This window comes from Molossus molossus, unplaced genomic scaffold (genome assembly GCF_014108415.1).
Source record: "Molossus molossus isolate mMolMol1 unplaced genomic scaffold, mMolMol1.p scaffold_m16_p_18, whole genome shotgun sequence".
Classification (NCBI taxonomy): Eukaryota; Metazoa; Chordata; class Mammalia; order Chiroptera; family Molossidae; genus Molossus; species Molossus molossus.
The window spans coordinates 64,486,486-64,504,545 of NW_023425353.1; the positions used below are offsets into that span (position 1 = coordinate 64,486,486).

Genomic DNA, 18,060 nt, shown 5'->3' on the forward strand with positions numbered 1-18,060 from the left:
CGTAGTACATGCCCTTAGCGGGAACCGAACCCGGGTCTCTCCGGACCGCAGGCCGATGCTCTAACCGCGGAGCCAAACCGGCCAGGGCAGGACTTCATAATCTTATGTTGGTCCACTAGTTGGTGTCTCTAGCCCCCTTAGGCTTTGTTCATCTTTGTTTATCCTTTTTTTTTTTATCCTCACCCGAGGACATTTTTTATATTTTTTTTGTTCAGGTAGAGTGGGAGGGAGGGAGGGAGAGAGAGAGAGAGAGAGAGAGAGAGAGACATCGATGTGGAAGGGACACATCGAGTGGCTGCCACCCATACGACCAACCAGGGCCGGGGACAAACTGCAACCGAGGTACATGCCCTTAGCGGGAACTGAACCCGGGTCTCTCAGGACCGCAGGAGATGCTCTAACTGCTGATCCAAACCGGCCAGGGTTGTTTATCCTTTTTTAAAAAAATCTTAATGTGAGAATATTTTTCCATTTATCTTCAGATAGAGTGGGAGGGGAAGAAAGAGAGAGAGAGAGAGAGAGAAACATTAACTGGTTGCCTCACGTAGGACCCCAACCAGGACCGGGGACAAGCTGCAACCGAGGTACGTGCCCTTGACTCCAATCGAACCCATGACTCTTTGCTTCTTGGGCCGATGCTCTAACTGTTAAGCCAAACTGGCTAAGACCTTTTCTTTTTTTTTTAATACTTTAAAAAATACTTTTTTTTCTGCCCTGACCGGTTTGGCCCAGTGATTAGAGCATCAGCCTGTGGACCAGGAGTCCTGGGTTCGGTTCCCGTTAGGGGCACGTACCAAAAAAAAAAAAATTTTTTTTCTTTATTGATATTAGAGAGAGAGAGAGAGAGGAAAAAAGAGAGAGATGGAAATATTGATGAAAGAGAACATTGATTGGCTGCCTCCTGCATGTCCCTAACAGGGGGATCAGGTCCCCAATTGGGCATGTGCCCTGACTTGGAACCGAACCAGCGACCTCTTGTTGCATGGGTCAGCACTCAACCACTGAGCCACACCGGCTGGGCCTAAATATTTTTTCTTTATTGATTTTAGAACGAGAGGAAGGAGACACATTAATTGGTTGCTGGGGTGGAGGGGTAGGGATTTAACCTGCAACCCAGGTACTTGCCCTTGACGGAGAATCTAACCTGTGACTCTTTGGTCTGAGGGCTGATGCTCTAACTGCTTAGCCAAACCAACTAGAGCCTTTTTCTAAACTATTGTTGCAAAGACTACTTGTCATGTATGATCACTGATATCTGGTGGTTTTCTTTCTTTTTTTTAGCTCATGTTTAATATTTTAAGCAAGGTTTCCTTGAATGCTAGGAGCTCAAACAAACAAAGCAAATCAAACAAAGCACGCCCACCAATAAAAAATAAAAAGCAGCCCTGGCCGGTTTGGCTCAGCGGTTAGAGTGTCGGCCTACGGTCCAGAGAGACCTGGGTTTGGTTCCCACTAAGGGCACATACCTTGGTTGCAGTTTGTCCCTGGCCCTGGTTGGGTCATGCAGGTGGCAGCCACTCAATGTGTCTCTTTCACGTCGATGTTTTTCTCTCTCTGTCTCCCTCCCACTCTATCTGAACAAAATATGGAAAAATGTCCTCGGGTGAGGATTAAAAATTAATAAATAAATAAATAAGCAAGCAAGCAAAAAATAAATTGTCTGTTTTTGCATATTGGTTCTGTGTTGAGGCACTCCTTCAACACTTAGCTAGGCTTGCTCTGAGCCTAGGGATTAGCCCAAGGTGAAAGTCTTCTCAGGGGTTGTCTGATCATGTGTCTTGCCTATGGATGCATGTGGCTTTCTAGATTTTCCCATTTACATGTTGCTGTGGAATGTCCTAATTTCTCAAAGTCTTTTTACCTCAATTTCTCTACATATGTGTGTCTGTAGTCCACTTTGCAGCAGTGCCTGCTGCTTCTCCACCTCCCCCCTGAGTTCTGGGTTAGATAAAATAGAAACAAGCACCTTGCGTCAATCCTTCAGCTATCCTCCATATAGGTTAGAACAGATGTACACAAACATTTGTACATCAGGTTTCCCTTTGATTTGGGGGAGGGAGCTGGGAGCTGGGCTGCCACTGCTTCAAGATTAAAACCACTGCCATGTTAGAGAGGAGGTGCGGTAGAGGTGGTGAGTAAAACACAAAACTTTCCTATCGTTTTGAAGAAGACTTTTTGTTGACTGAACATTTGCTTAATTGTTTGAAATCTTTGACTGTTTTCTAAAGCTCCAACAAAGTTGATTCAGACAGTTAGACTGCTTGGTTTCTAATGTTTCTGTGGAGGAACTAGACTTTGGAACTTCCTCATCTGTCATTTTTACTGCCCTCTAGGTTATCCTTTTACCCTCTTGATTTGTGTACTTTGCACAAAAGTTTTTAAAATTGATGAAGTGTACTTTATCTGTTTTTTCTTTTGTCCCTTTTATGTTTTCGGTGTCATTAAGAAACCATTGCGAAACCCAAGGCCATGAAAGTTTGCCTTTTTTGTCGTCAATCATCACCTGTTGATATTTTTCCATTGATTTTTAGAGAAAATGGAAGGGAGGGAGAGAGAGAGGGAAGGAGCAAGAGGGAGAGAAACAGTAACATCCATGAGAGATGGGCACATCAGTTGGTTGTCTCCTGCATGACCCCAACTGGGGCCAGGAATCCCCGGTACCTGCCTTTGACTGGACTCAAACTCGAGACCCTTTGGTCTGAGAGCCAGCTCTCTAACTGCTGAGTCATACTGGCCAGGGCAAGTTTGCCTCTTTTTTAGTAGCTGTAACGAAGGTCCTGCTGATGACTTTTCAGCTTGACTTAGGTTATATGCCCATCTTAAAAGTGTCACTGTGTTGAGAGTAATAAATAGACTATTGTGGTTGGCCAGGCTAAATGATGTAGGACTGAGAATGGTTTTAATGCTAATTAAGATGCTGTTTCCAAAAAGGAAGGTAGCCCTGGCCGGTTTGGCTCAGCGGTTAGAGCGTCGGCCTGCGGTACAGAGAGACCTGGGTTCGGTTCCCGCTGAGGGCACGTACCTCGGTTGCAGTTTGTCCCCGGCCCTGGTTGGTCGTGCGGGTGGCAACCACTCGATGTGTCCCTTCACATCGATGTTTCTCTCTCTCTCTCTTTCTCTCTCTCCCTCCCGCTCTGTCTGAACAAAAAATGCAAAAATGTCCTCGGGTGAGGATTAAAAAACAACAACAACAACAAAAAAAAACCAAAAAGGAAGGTAGAATGGCTGCTGGAAAAATTTGTAAATATTTATAAATGTGAAGCATTCTTAGTACACTGAGACGTTTGTAGTGCCCTAGAATACACATTTTTATTAAAAAAAAATTTTTTTGTTATAAATTAGTAAATAAATATTTAAAAGTAACTTCTTAAAATATTCTTGCTGATGTGGTTCCTTATAAGCCAAGTGGGAGAAAATTAGTTTAGCCTTTACTTTGTGTTCTAATGTACTTATTTTTTTTGTGGTTTGTTATGTACAGGTACTATTATAACCAGAGTTTGGTAGCAAAAGGATCTACTTATTGGACCCTCTTGACATAAGAGATGTGGGGGGATTCTCGATCTGCTAATAGAACAGGACCTTTTCGGTAAGTCTTAAAATTTGAATATTGAAATTGTTAATATTTTAATGATATAGATTTGGTCTACCATAAAGGGGGATTTTTTGTGTGTGTAGAAATAGCTCTGGTTTTTACAAAATAGAAACATTTAAAAATGTTTAGTCATTTCTCAAGGGATTCTGAAACTGAATACCCAGCATGCTGAGTGTTTTGTGTTTTAGCATCTTTTTAAACATTAAAAAATATCCACCAATTATTTGTTGATTTATTTATTTAACCGTTTTTAGCAAAATAATACATACTTGACTAATAAGGAATGTTAGCATAAATGTTGATAAATGTACATAAATGTTTCATGTCTAGAATCCAGTGCTGTGTCTTGCCTGTGGCACACTGATTTTCAGCTACAAGAAATAATGCTGAGAGAGAAAAATTAATGGATGCAATTTTCAAAGCTACATTTCACTTTTATGTGTTATGGGGTACAAAGATAAGTGGAGAAGATGGTACCATTTAGCTGTAAATGGATTATATTTTAGATTTGAAGGGACTTAGTTTTTTTTATGTTTTTATTAATTTTTTTTTTTTTTTTTTTTTGAGAGAGAGAAAGGAAGGGAGAGAGAGAAAGAAACATTGATGTGAGAGAGAAACATTGATAGGCTTCCTGCTGCACGCTCCTTACTGGGGATTGAGCCTGCAACCTGGGCATGTGCCCTGACTGGGAATTGAACCGGGACCTCTCAGTCTGTGTGATGACGCTCATTCCACTGAGCCACACTGGCTGGGCACAATTTCAATTGGATTATGTTTTCTTGGTGTTGACTTGTATGAGCTGGGTGGGAGTTAAATTTTTTTTTACCCATTTATTTTCAGACAGAGTGGGAGGGAGGGGAATAGAGAGAGAGAGAGAAACACCAGTGTGAGAGAGAGACACCAATTGGTTGCTTCCTGCACTACCCGGACTGGGGCAGAGGACTGGACCACAACCGAGGTACATGCCCTTGGCTGGAATCGAATCCAAGACTCTTTGGTCCTCGGGCCGATGCTCTAACCACTGAGTCCAATAGACCAGGGTGGGAGTTAATGTTTTTAATAGCCAATATAATAAACACTGATGATGGTATTTTTAAAACTTTTGCACTGTGTTTAACAATTAATAAAATGCTATGGGAATATGATTTTTATGGTTTTACTTGGTATATGACCAAGAAATATGACCTTAAAGATACACTTTAAAAAATATCGATGCTTCAATTGAAACTTCTGTTACTAGTAAATTTCCTTTTGGATTGGCAGTCTGCAAAATTATATTGTGCAAATTTAATAGATGTTCCATTCATTGTTTTGAAGCTTGGGGTCTAATGAAAAATTTAGGTAGAGAATTAAGATTTTATTTAGTTTTTTATTTATTTTTATTTATTTATTTTTATTTTTTCTTCTATATTGATTCTAGAGAGAAAGGAAGAGAGAGGTAGGGAGAAATGGAAACATCTGTGAGAGAGAACGTCACTTGGCCACCTCCTGCATGCCCCCTACTAGGGATTTGGCCCACAACCTGGGCACGTGCCCTGACCAGAAATCTAACTGGCAACCGATTGGTGCATGGATTGGCACTCAACCACTGAGCCATACTGGCCGGGCGAGAATTGAATTTTTAAAAATCCATATACTATTTGGTAAAGCTAGTGTTTCATAAATACTAAATGATGGGGGTCTTTACTTTCTGCTCAGTGATCTTTAATTTAAAACAGTGGTGGTGATGCTGGGTATGTTTTTTCTTTCAAAATATTAAGGTCTGGATCAGTGGTCAGCAAACTATAGCCCATAGCCTGTTTTTATTTTATTGGAGCACAGCCATGATCATTCATTTACAAGTTGTCTGTAGTGACTTTCATGCTACAATGGCAGAGGTAAATAGTTGTGACAGCGACTAATGTAATTACTATCTGGCTTTTTATGGGAAAAGTTTGCCCATCCCTAGTCTAGATCAGTGAGCTTATTCCTGAACATTTTTGTATATTTAGATTGTAACCTATTCTTTTTTTTTTAGTTTAAAGTGAAAGTGAATTTATTAGTGAAGCAGTGACAAAGAAAGTAGGCTACTCCACAAGTAGAATAGCTGTAATCTATTCTTTTTACTTGTGTGTATGAGTGATTATTTTACAAGTCAGGCTCTTGGTTTTTTTTTTGTTTCTTTGTTTAATCCTCACTTGAGGATATTTTTTCATTGATTTTTAGAGAGAGAGAGAGACATTGATGTGAGAGACACACATTAATTGGTTGCTTCCTGAATAATCCTGATCAGGGCTGGGGATCGAACCTGCAGCCCAGGTACATGCCCTTGACAGGATTCGAACCTAAGACCCTTAGGTCCACAGGCCGATGCTCTGCCAGGGCATTACATGCTAATTTTTAAGATCTTTGACTAGAAGGGAGACATAATTTATATAGCTTAACTTTTTCAGGAACTAATTTGGATATTTATTTATTTTGGTTAATACTCACCTGAAGATATTTTTCCATTAATTTTTTTTTTTTTTTTTTTTTTTACATAGAGTGGAAGGGAGGGAGGGAGAGAGAGAGAAACATCAGTGTGAGAGACACACATTGATTGGTTACCTTCTACACAACCATGGGTCAGGGTCGGGGATCAAACCTGCAACCCAGGTATATGCCCTTGACCGGAATCAAACCTGAGACCCTTCAGTCTGCAGGCTGATGCTCTAGCTACTGAACCAGACCAGCCAGGACCTAATTTGGATTTTTTTAAAAAGTTTTTTGCAGGAAGATTATTTTATATTTCATTTTAACAACTTTTCTTACAATTTTTTAATTTATTTAAAAATTATTTTCATAGGCACTGCTGTGTTATATTAATAGAACTTTTTCTTCAATAGTCTATATAAAATGCAGTTCTGACAACCCTAATATAGTAGGTTACTGTAGAACTATCTGATCTTCTCAGTTTAATAGGGTAAGATAATCCTTAGGGCAGTATTTAAAACCAGTGTTGGATGTGTTCTGGTCAGGAAGCATGTAGATTCCTCAGCACTTGTCCTATGGGTGTCTGCTGAGGCTTAAGTCTTCCTGCAAGCTGACTATTGGGATTTGAATGATTTTAAATATGGGAGATATTACAGTTAACGGTAATGTCTTAATTTTAGTGTTAAATTGTATTATTTATGAAGAACATTTAAACTTGCTCCTATTGTGATGAACCATAGGTATAACTAATGTTAATGGAAGTCATCATGTTCTGAAAATTCATTAAATATGCATAACTACTGTTTAGGTTGCTGTTGTTAAATTTCTATTACTTTACTGTTTCTCTTGAACTGAGTGACCCTGAATCAGTTGTTCTTTGATTCTTTCTAGTATAATGATGTAGTTTGAGTTCAGAAGGATCATATAATAGAACCTATATATTCTGGAAGGAGTATTTTTGTTTTATTGCTAAATACCAGATAACCTTTCAGATCATTTTATGTTTTTCCTATTCACATCCTCCTGTCCCCTTCAAGGTCAGAATTCTGGGTATCTAATTGCTTACTTAAACTCTCCAAACTTTTATCAAAGCCAAAACAATGTAATGTGACCTGGAAAAAAATAAAATAAAAAAATAAAATGACCTGGAGGTTAAGCAAAGGGCAGAAGTTGGGTAGGATAAAAGATTGGGACAGTTCTCATTTATCACCTGAGTCTATAAACTGAGAATGTGAATTTAATACTATTTTTAAATATATTTATTACTGTGAAAAGTTAGCATAAAGCATTAGAATCTGGAATATCAGCTTCTTTATTTTGGGACCTGGGAATAATGTTTGAAGGCCTAATGCTCTCTCTAGGTCCCTTTCAGCTCCTAGATGCTGTTGCTTGGGTTAGTCGACTTATATATACACGCTTTGTGGCATGATTTATGCTGCCTTCTGGAATATACCCTTGGGTAGTTATAATAATAGGGACCAGGTGAGAGTGCTTCTAGGTGAAGCCATTGTAGAAATGGGATTTAGGTGCAGCCAGGGGCGGCGCTCAGCTGGTGTACACTGGTATGCTCCTACTGGTTATTTACAGCCGGTGTTCCTTCATTTTGGGCCTACATCCATTCTGATTGGGTGGTGTCCGTGCTGTAGCTGTATTCACATATTTTGGAATGTTCTTCCTTATGCAGCACTGAGAAAGACACCTCTTGAAACTGACTAAAAAATTTACAGTGCATTGATTTTTCTGATGTATAGGAATCATCATGTTGCTCTTGGAATTTTAAGTTCCCTGGCTGTAGGAAATGGAAATTTCTGTAGTGTGTCACCATTGCTAGCTTATCTGGTGTTGCGGATTTTCCCTGTTGCAGGACTGGGTGAAAGCTTTTTCTGCAGCAGTCATGTTGAAAACCTTGTGTTGACTTTCCTCGTGTTCTGAAATGGGAGCATAAAAGTTTACTCCACCACTTCGTCCTAAAATAGCAAAACCTTGCTGTTTTCTGCAGATCTAGGACCTTGTTACAGAACTCTGCCAAAAAAAAATATATTTACAGAAGAATGTGCTGTGATTAGAGAAGAATATGCTGGTGTGTAGATTTCAAACTCTCTGGACAATATGAATAACACTGTCTTTGTTTCTACAGTGGGAGCCAAGAAGAAAGGTTTGCTCCCGGGTGGAACAGGGATTATCCTCCTCCTCCTCCCCTTAAGAGTCATGCTCAAGAGAGACACTCTGGCAACTTTCCTGGCAGAGATTCACTTCCCTTTGATTTCCAGGGGCATTCGGGGCCTCCCTTTGCAAATGTAGAGGAGCATTCTTTCAGCTATGGAGCTAGAGAAGGACTACATGGTGACTATAGAGGAGGGGAGGGATCTGGACATGATTTCAGGGGTGGAGATTTTTCATCTTCCGATTTCCAGAGCAGAGATTCATCACAATTGGACTTTAGAGGTAGGGACATACATTCGGGGGATTTTCGGGATAGAGAAGGACCACCTATGGACTATAGGGGAGGCAATGGTACTTCTATGGATTACAGAAGTAGGGAAACATCTCACATGAACTACAGAGACAGGGATGCTCACACTGTTGACTTCAGAGGTAGGGATGCTCCCCCATCTGACTTCAGGGGCCGGGGCACTTATGATTTAGATTTCCGAGGCCGAGATGGATCTCATGCAGATTTTAGGGGAAGAAATTTATCAGATTTGGATTTCAGGACCAGAGATCAGTCTCGTTCTGATTTTAGGAATAGAGATGTATCTGATTTGGACTTCAGGGACAAAGACGGAACACAGGTGGACTTTAGAGGCCGAGGTTCAGGTACTAGTGAACTAGACTTTAGGGACAGGGATACACCACATTCAGATTTCAGAGGTAGACACCGGTCCAGGACTGATCAGGACTTTAGGGGCAGAGAGGTGGGAACGTGTATGGAATTTAAGGGTAGGGAGATGCCCTCTGTGGATCCAAATATTTTGGATTACATTCAGCCCTCTACACAAGATAGAGAACATTCTGGTATGAATGTGAACAAGAGAGAAGAATCCACACTTGACCACACAACAGAAAGGCCTGCTTTTGGCATTCAGAAGGGAGAATTTGAGCATTCAGAAACGGGAGAAGGAGAAACACAAGGTGTGGCCTTTGAACACGAGTCTTCGTCAGACTTTCAGAACAGCCAAAGTCCACTTCAAGACCAAGACAAGTCACAGCCTTCTGGAGGTGAAAAACAGAGTTCTGATTCTGGTTTATTTAAAGAAGAAGGTGGTCTGGACTTTCTTGGCCAGCAAGACACTGACTACAGAAGCATGGAATACCGTGATGTGGATCACAGGCTGCCAGGAAGCCAGATATTTGGCTATTGCCAGAGCAAGTCTTTTCCAGAGGGCAAAGCTTCTCGAGATGCCCAACAGGAGCTTCAGGTATGTGAATGGAGTGAATTGCTTTTTTGCTTTTTCATAAGACTTTTCTGACGGATGAAGTATAAAGTCCAGGACCATTAGTCCTGGATCTCTCCTTGTATTATAGACATTATTATGATTTTTTTTTTAATCCTCACCCGAGGACATTTTTTTTGTTTTTTTATCAGATAGAGTGGTAGGAGAGAGAGAGAGAAACGTTGATGTGAAAGGGGCACATCGAGTGGTTGCCACCCGCACAACTCAACCAGGGCCGGGGACAAACTGCAACCGAGGTACATGCCCTTAGCAGGAACCGAACCCGGGTCTCTCTGAACCGCAGGCCAACGCTCTAACCGCTGAGCCAAACTGGCCAGGGCTCTTTTTGTATAGACATTAAAAAGCAAAATGTGTACTCAAGAATGGAATGTACATTTCTAGATAAAGGGCCCTCAGCTCAAATCATATATATGTGTACATATGTATATATTTATATGTGTGTGTGTGTGTGTATATATATATATATACATATATATATAAATTTTTATAAGACAGAGTAGAAGGGAGGGAGAGAGAGAGAGAGAGAGAGAGAGAGAGAGAGAGAAAGAAAAAGAAACATCAGTCAGTTGCCTCCTGCACGATCCCAACGGGCTGGGGATTGAACCTGCAACCCAGGTATGTGCCCTTGACTGGGAATCAAACCTTCAACTCTTTTTTTTTTTTTTTTTTAATCCTCACCCGAGCACATTTTTCCATTTTTTGTACAGATAGAGTGGGAGGGAGAGAGAGGAAGAGACAGAGAGAGAGACACATCGATGTGAAAGGGACACATCGAGTGGCTGCCATCGCACGACCAACCAGGGCCGGGGACAAACTGCAACCGAAGTACGTGCCCTTAGCGGGAACCGAACCCGGGTCTCTCCAGACCGCAGGCCGATGCTCTAACTGCTGAGCCAAACTGGCCAGGGCAAACCTTCAACTCTTTGGTCTGCAGACCAATGCTGTTAACTACTGAGCCAAACTAGCCTGGGTTCAAATAATATATTAAAACAAATTTTTTTTTCCTTTATTGATTTTTAGAGAGAGAGGAAAGGAGACGGAGAGAGAGAGAGAAACATCCATGAGAGAGAACATCAATTGGCCGCCTCCTGCATGCCCCCCACTGGAGATTGGGCCCACAACCTGGGCATATGTGCTGACTAGGAATTGAACCGGAGACGTCTTGGTACATGGGTCGACGCTCAACCACTGAGCCACACCAGCCAGACTCAAATAATATTTTTAATGTTTATCTCTTCAGTATTTTGCTTTATGGTGCTGATTTAAATGTCTTGGAGTATTGAAAGTATCTGTTTTTGTGAATTGATTCTCTCAAATTCTGCAGATCAGGCCTTGTGGCTGTTTTGGGATATTTTATTATTTAAATTCATTTAGGGAATACTTAGTAATCTTTTGGTAGTCATGAGGGGGTGATAATAATGTTGCAAGTATCTTCTTGCAGTTAACTTAATTGACTTAAATATTGAATTTATATAATCTAATATACATGTAATCTAAGTGAGGAGAGTTATGTTTGCAGTTGGACAATGAAAATATTATCTTTTTTTATCCTCACCCGAGGACATTTTTCCATTTTTTGTTCAGGTAAAGTGGGAGGGAGAGAGAGGAAGAGAGAGAGAGAGAGAAACATTGACATGAAAGGGACACATCGAGTGGCTGCCACCCACACGACCAACCAGGGCTGGGGACAAACTGCAACCGAGGTGCATGCTCTAACCACTGAGCAAAACCGGCCAGGACGAAAATACTATCTTTTTAAATAGATCGTACCCATGTCTACTTAGGTTTCTGTTATTTTTGGACAGTAATTCTAAGACGTGCTAACCAAATAATGACTTTTGAGAATGTTAGAGGTGGGTGACCATATAATTTATTGTTAAAATTAGGACACTTTCAAGAGTAAAAGAGGACATTATTGACAGTTATGCCAGGACAGTTGACATAACAGGGAAGTGTGGTCACTTTGGTATTAGGAAACTTTCTCAAAAGTTAAATCCTTGATAAAATTTTTAAATGAAGATAAATCAATTGGAGCTGAGACCTTTGTGAATATGGAAAATGTACCTTTCTCCGAATTGTACTAAGTTGTGTGGTCAGGTGATGCCTTTTTACTTTTCTGGAATTTGTTTATAGATCTGGCTTAAATTTCTTTTTTTCTTTTGCTATTTTCTCATTTAAGAAAAGAAAATTATAATTTTGAGAATGTTTTATTTGTGTTTTTTTCCTGATTATAAAAGTCCTGTGCAATGTTGTTTTTCTTAACATTCTGCTTTTACTCTTTTAAGACTCCTTCAGTGAGCCTTCGTCTTAGCACACTGTATTCTAATGATTTAAGATCAAATTTTGGAACACAGAAAAACAGAGAAAATTACAGTTTTTCATATCTTTACAGGATACAAATCAATTTGATTTTTGATCCTGACTACCTGTATTTTATGTTCAGTTTCATTTTGTACTAACATATATATATTTCTGAAATAATTTTTTATTCTGGGTTTAAGGATCAAGATTATAGGACTGGCCCAAGTGAGGAGAAACCAAGCAAGCTTATTCAATTAAGTGGGGTGCCTGAAAATGCCACAAAAGAAGAGGTAAGTGTCTTTTTCCTTTTCTTGTTACTTTTGCCTTTTTTTGGTCAATTAAAAATTTTTTAAAACTTTATTTTGAAAAATTATGGATTCACAGGAAGGTGCAAAGAAATCTACAGGGAAGCCTGGGGCATTCTTCATGCAGCATTTGGCAGTGTTCACATCTTGTATTATTGTAGTACAATAGCTAAACCAGGAAACTGGCTTTGGCACCATCATAGAGCTCATTCAGGTTTCACCAGTTATGCATATGCTCACTAAGGTGAGGTTTGTAAATATTATGACAAATGATTGCTGTCCTCAGACCTGATAATCATCCAGTAGGGCCTAATCCAAGAGGGAAGGTTGGACTGCATACATAAAGATGCAGTTCTTTTACAGTAGTAAAATTGGGAGCTTCCTAACTCCTCATGTTAAAGGACTGACTGACTAAAATTATGGCTGAACACATGGAAGAATTTGGTCGGAATATTACAAGAACAAATAGTGCTTAGTGCTTACTCTGTGTCAGACATTATATGATGCTTACAAGCATTAGTTCATTTAAATATTACAATGGACTATGAAAAGGTACTCTTTTTTTTTTTAATCCTCACCCCAGGACGTTTTTCAATTTTTTGTTCAGATAGAGTGGGAGGGAGGGAGAGAGAGAGAAAGAAACATCTATGTGAAAGGGACACATCAAGTGGCTGCCTTCCACACGACCCCAACCAGGGCCGGGCACGAACTGCAGCCGAGGTGCGTGCCCTTGACCAAAATCGAACCCGCGACTCATTGGTCCGTGGGCCAGTGCTCTAACCGCTGAGCCAAACCGGCCAGGGCGAAAAGGTACTCTTAATTCATTCACTTCAAATATTAAGCAGTCCTGTATGCCACGCACTGTTCTAAGCACTGAGTGATATAGCAGTGAATATTATAAAGTCACTGCCTCTCTGGATAAGTAAAATGGTAAGCAAAAGGTAGATAATTTCAGGCAGTGATAAATGCTCTGAAGAAAACTAACATAAAGCTCCAGAGAGCATCACTGGAGTAGGGACTATTTAGATCGGGTGTTAGAGAAGGTCATCACTGAGGCAGTGACATCTGAGCCCAGGACTGAATGCAGTGAGAAGAACAAACAGCCCAGAAGGTGGGGGAAGAACCCACCAGGCTGAGGGAGTTAAGTGCCGTGGCCCTGGGCTGGAATTAGTTCAGTTGTCATCTCATGTTTAACACACAAGAAACTGGCCACTGCAAGGTTACACAGTGGGTGAGCAGGAGAGGCTTGGAACCCAGTGAGTCTGATTTCATAGCTCAGGCTTGAGTTCATGACTGTTAGGCTCTTCTGCCTTTTTTAAATTGACTATTATGTTTGACTCATTAAACAGTTTTTTTGTTGTTTTATTTTTGGTTAATCCTCACCCAAGGATATTTTTTCCTTGACTTCCAGAGAGAGTGGAAGGGAGGTGGGGGAACCCGGTGGGGGTGGGTGGGTGGGTGGAGAGAAACGTTGATGTGAGAAACATTGATTGGTTGCCTCCTGACCAAGTCTGGGGATCAAACCTGCAACCCAGGTAAGTGCCCTTGGTCAGGAATTGAACCCGAGACTCTTCAGTGCGTATTCCAGCGCTCTAACCCCTGAGTCACACTGGCCAGGACTCATTCAACAGTTTTTGTTTTTGTTTTTTTAAATTTTTTTTTTCTTTATTGATTTTAGAGAGGGAGGGAGAGAGATAGAAACACCAATGAGAGAGAACATTGATTGGCCATCTCCTGCATGCCCCCCACTGGGGATTTGGCCCATGACCTGGGCATGTGCCCTGACTGGGAATCGAACTGGCGACCTCTTGGTGCACGGGTCAATGCTCAACCCGTGAGCCACCCCGGCCAGGCAATTCAACAGTTTTTTTGTTTTTTTTTAATCCTCACCTGAGGATATTTTTGCATTTTTTGTACAGATAGAGTGGGAGGGAGAGAGAGGAAGGGAGAGAGAGAGAGAGAAACATCGACGTGAAGGGACACATCGAGTGGCTGCCACGCGCACGACTAACCAGGGCCAGGGACAAACTGCAGCCGAAGTATGTGCCCTAAGCGGGAACCGAACCCGGGTCTCTCCGGACCGCAGGCCGACACTCTAACTGCTGAGCCAAACTGGCCAGGGCCAATTCAACAGTTTTTGAATGCCAAAGTGCATTTATAAAATAATCATAGCTTTAAAGTATGTAGAATAAAAACCAGGAGGGAAAATTTAGTATTCAGTATTTGATTACGATTTGTATCATTACTGTAAATACTATATTCTTGCAGATTCTTAATGCCTTTCGGACTCTGGATGACATGCCTGTAAAGGATGTGCAGTTGAAGGAGTATAACACAGGTGAGTTTCTTATTATGCATGTGACCTTGGGTTAGAAGGGGTCTTTGTTAGATTTCTGCATTGTGTGTTACTCAAAAAATTTTTAAGAAACCACAATCAAAATTTCCAGAAGCCTTCTGTTGGTGCCTTCAAGTAACAGCCAGCTCTAGTCTTAGCTGTGATTCTTAGTGGATGTTTTGTCCACATGAGCGAGGAAGCACGTTCCAGTTGTTCTGAGTGCCTATGAGATACAAAGTGAGTGTTGCAGCATTTCTCCCTGAATACATTTTATTTAATTAAATCTTTGATCTTGCTGTTTATGTTCTTGATGGTGGTGGAATATTTACGATGGAGCCTAGTAGGATTTAATAAACTTACTCTATGTAAAAGTTTACATTTTCTTGCTTCAGCATGAAATTACAACTTTCCAGAGAAATTGTACAAATTAGTGATTTCTTGAATTTTCATTCTTGCTCTGAAAACAGAGTGCTGCAACAGCTAGTTTGTTTAAACCCATAAATAGATCCAGAGGAACTTTATCTTTGACCTTTGTGTTCTGTGGTCTGAACTGCAGATTAAACTTTTCAGAATATCCTCCTAATATTTGAGAGTACCAAGTTCCTTTAAATCTTATTACAAGAAAGAAATGTAGTCAAAAGGGAAGTGACCAGTATTTGACCAGTATTTTTAGGATTACATAACGTGAAATGGTTTAAAAACTGAGGTCATCTTTAAGTGGTCTATTTTACAGAATTGTAAATTGAAGGAAGTAAAACATTAATTTTTTTACAGAATTAGATTTTAGTAATCCAAGTTAAAGAACTCTTCAAGTAAGAGCATGCCATATTTTTGAGGATGTAGCTTACTTTTAAACAGTTTACCATGGAATAAAATTTTTGCATTAACTAGATAGCTTCTTCTTCAGATTGGTTCTGCGGAGGAAAACTAGCCACAAAATAAAATTTTGTGCTTGAAACAATTTGGTGCTGAAGTAAACTTACATTAAGTCCAGAGATATTTTTTCTGGAATTTGATAACAAACTCAGAAGCATTATTTCTCAGAAAGCTAATCATTTCTTTGTTTTAAAAGCAACTCTGAATTTGTGGAAACATGACTAAGAGTTCTTCTGTTGTTCTTACACACTTCACTTACTATTTTTGTTTGTTTTGCATGTGTCTCATACACACTTTCTTGATTTACTGTTTCTTTGGGACCTAAAGTAGAGTTTATAGGCTGCAGTTGCTTTTTAAATGTAATAGGGCAATAACTTCAGCTTTGATCTTGTTTTATAAACTGCTTTCATTAAGTATTGGTATATTTAGGAAAGAAAAGATGTTTAAATAACAGCAATTTAAACTCTTCTTCAGTACTTAGTGACTTTCTATTTATATTGTCAGATTTATTAACAGAATACAACTTATATTAATGTATAGGGTTCACAAAAGATGTTCTTAAATTTGCTGGCTGTGGTAGCTATTGGAATCATAATTGGCCGACTGAAGAAATTGATACACATGTGAAATCATTTTCAGGAAATGCAGTCTTTTCTTGGTATTTTATTATATGAAATGATGATAATATATAGATATTTCTTTTCTTTTTTTTAATGAAAGGATTGGGTTACTAGTCCCATGTTATCTGTGTTGCATCTCTGTGTGGCAAGTAGAGTGAACTTTTGAAAATACCAGTTAGATCATGTTACTCTCATGCCTAAAATCCTCTAATGGCCTCCCATCTCTCTTGGAAGAAAGTCCCAGCTCCTTGCCCTGCATGAGCTGGCCCTTGGCTGTTTGACCTCATCCTGTACTGCTCTTCACCTTCCTTATTATGCTCTAGCCATACTGACCTTTTCTCTAGTCCTTGACCAATATAGGCTTCTTTCTCTGTCAGGGCCTTTGCACTGCTCTTCCCTCTGATCTTTACTTGTCTTCTGAGGTTTAGTTCTTGGCCCTCAGTGGTTTTGTGTCTCTTTTTTTCTTTTGGTTGATCCTCACCCTTTTTTTTATTTTTAGATAGAGTGGAATGAAGGGAAGGAAAGAGAGAGAGGGGTGGGGCGGGGACATCGATGTGAAAGAGACACATTGATTGGATACCTCCCACACTAGGACAGGGATCAAACCTGCAACCTAGGAACATGCCCTTGACTGAGAATCTAACTCAAGACCCTTTGGTCCAACGGCTGATGCTTCAACTGCTGAGCCAAACAGGGCAGGGCTGTTTTGAGTGTCTTATTCCTCCCACTGGAGAGCTAGCTCCATGACAGCAGGAGATTTGTTTGTCTTGGTCCATCCTGTTTCCTAAGTGCTTATACTCTGTCTGGCACTGACAGGTTCCCAGTATGCATGGGGTGAATGAGTCTGTGATGTATGTGGAGAGCCGCTGTGATCTCTTCTGAAGTGAAGTGCATTAAAGGGTGGTTTAGGGCCCTGGCTGGTTTGGCTCAGTGGTAGAGCATTGGCCTGCGGACCGATTGAATCTCGTGTTCGATTCCGGTCAAGGGCACGTACGTCTGTTGTGGTTCAGTCCCTGGCCCTGGTCCGGGTCACGCAGGAGGCAACCTGTCAATGTGTTCCTCTCACATCGATGTTCTCTCTCTCTCTCTCTTTCCCTCCCTCTCTCTCCTTCCCACTCTATTTGAAGATAAATAGAAAAATATCCTCTGGTAAGGATTAAAAGTAAATAAATAAAGGGTGGTTTAGGTGTCATGGTTGTGCTGTCTTAATTATCTGCTGAAGAATATGCCTTGGAACAATCAGATGTTTGAGAACTGTAACATTTACTTTTTAAAAGATTGTGAATTTCAGTAGAAAGGTGATTTTATAAGTGGCACTCACTTTTTTAAGGCTGTATGATAACCTGCAAAGACCATGCAGGATTGATACTACTCACAAGAGGGGTGTTGTGACCCTGGCTGGTTTGGCTCAGTGGTTAGAGCATTGGCCCATGGACCAGAGAGTCCTGGGTTCGGTTCCCACTAAGGGTGCATACCTCGGTTGCAGTTTGTCCCCGGCCCTGGTTGGGGCCTTGTGGGTGGCAGCCACTCGATGTGTCTCTCTCACATCAATGTTTCTCTCTCTCTCTTCCTCCCTCCCTCCCTCCCGCCGCTCTCTCTGAAGATAAATGCAAAAATGTCCTTGGGTGAGGATAATAAAAAAAAAAAAAAAAAGAGGGGTGTTGTGGGGTAGAGTTCATCCTTTAGTTGATGTAATTGGGAGCTAGTCTATAACAGATTAATTATTGACTCTAGTAATTATCAGTTGAATTTTTGTCTTATTTAGAGCTGTGTAAGTACAGGGCCACAATTTTGATCCAAAATCTGTGGGGTCAGATGAGCTTATAAATTTTTCTGAATGTGGAAAAGTAGTGTAGCCCATAAGATCATATATGACTTATATACCCCAGTAGGATGTATATCAGACATAATATTTCTGCAGCAAACTGTAGGCCTACTGTTAAAAAGACTATAAAGAGACTCAGTGTAGTGGAGTGTCTAGATTTGTCTCTAGATGGCATCACTGAAAATTTACCAAAAACTTGATATTTAAAGAATTTTTGGACTTTAAAGTTGCATATAAGGGATTGTGAACCTACATGTGTTGTGTATATTTGAGTTTTCTTTTTGCCATTTTCAAATATAT

The 18,060-nt window shown here is 40.4% G+C and overlaps 1 protein-coding gene across 4 annotated transcripts in view; it reads left to right on the forward strand.

Annotated features, from left to right (window-relative positions):
* RBM6 (RNA binding motif protein 6) overlaps positions 1-18,060 on the forward strand; it is a 95,539-nt gene that overhangs the window by 11,946 nt on the left and 65,533 nt on the right. For 3 of the 4 annotated variants that reach the window (XM_036266134.1, XM_036266135.1, XM_036266136.1), the window contains exons 2-5: positions 3,479-3,586; positions 8,181-9,462; positions 12,000-12,089; positions 14,373-14,442. In XM_036266134.1, the coding sequence (XP_036122027.1) occupies positions 3,543-3,586; positions 8,181-9,462; positions 12,000-12,089; positions 14,373-14,442 (1,486 nt within the window). In that variant the 5' untranslated portion in view covers positions 3,479-3,542. Of the gene's footprint in view, positions 1-565; positions 585-3,478; positions 3,587-8,180; positions 9,463-11,999; positions 12,090-14,372; positions 14,443-18,060 lie in introns of those variants that run through there. The other variant, XM_036266133.1, reaches the window with a different exon arrangement.